General features: G+C 54.0%; 1 protein-coding gene across 1 annotated transcript in view; it reads left to right on the forward strand.

Moving 5' to 3' along the window:
• KCNK6 (potassium channel, subfamily K, member 6) overlaps positions 1 to 1,788 on the forward strand; it is a 10,268-nt gene extending 8,480 nt beyond the window's left edge. The window contains exons 4-5 of the mRNA XM_010849310.1: positions 1 to 391; positions 564 to 1,788. The exon at positions 1 to 391 is cut by the window's left edge and continues 4 nt beyond it. Of these exons, the coding sequence (XP_010847612.1) occupies positions 1 to 391; positions 564 to 784 (612 nt within the window). The 3' untranslated portion in view covers positions 785 to 1,788. The remainder of the gene's footprint in view (positions 392 to 563) is intronic.
• Positions 1,789 to 3,641: the final 1,853 nt, after the last annotated feature.

Here is a 3,641-nt window from a genome sequence, read left to right on the forward strand (position 1 = left end):
GGGTACACGACGCCACTGACCGACGGGGGCAAGGCCTTCTCCATCGCCTTTGCGCTCCTGGGCGTCCCAGTCACCATGCTGCTGCTGACCGCCTCAGCCCAGCGCCTGTCGCTACTGCTCACCCACACGCCCCTGTCCTGGGTGAGCCAGCGCTGGGGCTGCACCCCCCGGAAGGCAGCCCGCTGGCACCTGGCCATCCTGCTGGGGGTCACGGTGACCGTCTGCTTCCTGGTGCCAGCCGCCATCTTTGCCCACCTTGAGGAGGCCTGGAGCTTCCTGGATGCCTTCTACTTCTGCTTCATCTCTCTGTCCACCATCGGCCTGGGTGATTACGTTCCGGGAGAGGCCCCCGGCCAGCCCTACCGGGCCGTCTACAAGTTGTTAGTCACAGGTGAGTGGGGTTAGGCTGGCTGGGGACTGAGGGCTGGTGTGAGGGTAACCTGGCCCCATCCCAGAGGGGTGGGACATTGAGAATCACAGCCCCATCCTGGGGGATCTCGTAGCCCCATGGCCATGATGTGGGCGGTCTGGGTCCACTCATTGCCTCTCCACCATCTCTGCAGTCTACCTCTTCCTGGGCCTGGTCGCCATGGTGCTCTTGGTGCAGACTTTCCGCCGTGTGTCTGACCTTCATGGCCTCACAGAGCTCATCATGCTGCCCACTCCATGCCCCACCAGCTTCGCGGAGGAAGATGACCGGGTGGACATCCTGAGCCCCGAGCCCGAGCCACACCAGCAGCTCACCGCCGGCTCGCATGTGGACTACGCCTCCATCCCCAGGTAGCTGGGGCAAGTGTCAGGTCAGCTGCAGACCAGGCCTGCGGCTGAGGGGCCCTCGGGACTGGAACCGATGGACTAGCCTGTCTACAAGCACACCCTGGTGTTCCTGAGGCCCTGCCTCCACTGTCTGCCCTTTGACCGGCCTGAGCACCGCCCTGATCCAGGAAGCAGCACTACCTTGTTTCCCCTGCCCCCCCTCCCGCCTCCCCGCACACTCTGCGTCCCTGACTTTCTCACCGACTCTGTATTTCTCAGTCTTTGCCTCATGCCATCTGCCTCTCTCACCCGAGTAGCCACTCATCACTTGCTGATTCTCCCAGGCTCTGGGCTCAGACCTCATTTCAGGTGCTAGATTGATCACTTCACCTCGGGCCAGTGACTGGCCCCCTCTGAGCCTTGATTCACCTCTTGGGTCAAGTGGGAAGAATATATTCCCTCATTCAAAACTCCCTCCTCTGTGCCAATCCGTGCTGGGCAGCGCTGGGGCCACCACAGTGTTCCAGATGCTCTGGGCCCTGCTCTCATGGGGCTCGCTGTCCTGTCTCCCATACAGTGACAGTTCATAACAGGCAGGACTTCATTAGTGGGGGCAGGGGAAGGTGCAGGGTGGTCAGGGCTGGGGTAGAGGAAGCACAGGGAATGTACCCAATCCAGCCGGGAAGGTCAGGGAGGGCTTCCTGGAGGAAGGGGCAACTGCACTCAGACCTGAAATCTGAAGAGTAGTCAGTCTGGGGAAGAAGGTGTACCTGACTCATTTTCCTCCAGTGTGTCCAGGGAGCTAGACATATTTGGATATGCCTGGGGTAGGCCTGTATAATAGAGTCTTCCAGGAAGCTGAGATGGGATCCTAGCCCAGTATGGAAGGTACTGCTTTTAGTGAGACACCATCGTAACAGCTGTTCCTGTTTACCAAGAACTAATTACATTATGTCCCCTGGGCTCTGGAGCCAGCTTGTGTCTGTTAGTTGCTCAGTTGTGTCCGATTCTTTGCGACCCCATGGACTGTAGCCCACCAGGCTCTTCTGTCCATGGGATTCTCCAGGCAAGGATATTGGAGTGGGTTGCCATGCCCTTCTCCAGCTGGAGCCAGCCTGTCTGGGCTCAAATCCCAACTCAGCGGTGTCCTGCCTGTGTCTTTCGGTGGTCATTTTGCCCCTATTTCCTTGGTTTCTTCATCAGTAAAATGGCAATAATGATAGTTCAAAAGATGGTTTCACAGAGCCTTCCATGTTATTCTGGGATGATCTCTTTGGCTAGGCCCTGTTCTGGGTACTTTACACATGAGGAAGATAATGTAGTATTATCATTGGATGTGGGCACATTGTAAGTGTCCTTAAATGACCATCTTGGGAACTTGGCTTCTTTCTTGAGGGCACTAGAGAGCCATGGAAGGGATCTGAGCAGGAGAGGGCCATGGTTAGATTTGGGCTTTTGCTGCTGTGTGTTTGTGGGGTGGCGAGGGGCAGGCTGGGTGCCCAGGGGAGGCTGGGACAGGAGTGAAGCAGGAGACAGTGGGACTGGGTGAGGCTGAGGGAAGGGGAGGAGGGGGCAAGTCAAGGTATGCTCAGAAGGCCAGGTGGACGGGCCATAAGGCTTACAGACTTGGGAGGGACAAGGCCAGGGGAAGATCCGACAATGCTCAGCTGCCCCCGAGGTCGGGGACCTGCGAGAAAACAAATTTGTAGGGAGATGTTGAGGCTTGTTTGGAATGGTGGCTGTGAAGGGCTAAAGGGACACCCAGGAGAAGGAAGCAGGAAGTCACAGGACCCTCGGAGCAAGGACTTAGGGGGTGGTTGAGGCTGCAGACAGATGAGGAAACCAAGACTATGAAGGTGGGTATTGACAGCCCTGGGTGGGAATGAAGAGAAGACCAGCCTTGAGAAATCAGCCATAGCGTATATATCAGTAAGGAAGGATTTGGGTTGCAAGTAACACAATCCTGACTGGCACTGACTGAAGCAGTGAGATGGTTGTATATTGTATATCACCCAAGTTGGAGAGATCTCTGGGTATGATACAGTTCACAGCTCCAACAGGGTCTTGTGTTCCTTGATTCCCTGTCTCTCTGCTCTATTACCCTCAGCTGAAGGCTTGGCTCCCACATGGGCTCTCCTCATGGCCACAAAGTGGCTGCCACAGGTCCAAGCATCACAAAAAGACATGTTAATTTTTAGTGCAAGAAGAGGGAAAGGGGTGTATCTTCCCATGGTGCCTCTTTGGAAAGAAGGAAACCTTTTCCCAGTGTCTCCCAGCAGACTTCCTCTTCCAAATCATTGACCAAAATTGGCTCCTGAGTCAATCATCGGCCAGAGTGATCATGGCATCACTATGATTAGCTTGAATTCCTCAGGATTCCCCCTGCCACCAGGGACTGAGGCTGGGGCTGAGGTTTTAGTTTGCAGGCTGGGAAATACTTGAACAAAACTGGGCTTATATTAGAAAGGCAGAAAGTTGGGAGAATGGGAGCTATCAACAAACTAGTCAGCCAGGATGATGATGTATAATTATGCAGGTAGGGACCTGCATAAGGGTTGCCTGGACGGCAGGGTGGAAACAACTTGGAGCTGAAGTTCAGGGCTGAATATGCCCAAAGGGGATTTCTTTTTCTTTTTTTTTCAGGGGGGACTTCTTTTTCTAATTAACATAATCCCATATGATGAGCAATGACCCCTCAACCAAAGAGAAGAACTTACAAAAGAGGCAGAAAGGAAGTTCAAGAGAGGAGTAGGAAAACCAGGAGAGTGGGAAATATTGGTGAGAGTTGAGAGACTTTTAAAAAGGGAAAAGTCAACACTGTCAAATGATGCTAAGAAGTCACACAAAATCATTTTAATAACACGAGAGAGAACACTTATATAGGA

This window comes from Bison bison, unplaced genomic scaffold (genome assembly GCF_000754665.1).
Source record: "Bison bison bison isolate TAMUID 2011002044 unplaced genomic scaffold, Bison_UMD1.0 scf7180017864280, whole genome shotgun sequence".
Classification (NCBI taxonomy): domain Eukaryota; kingdom Metazoa; phylum Chordata; class Mammalia; order Artiodactyla; family Bovidae; genus Bison; species Bison bison.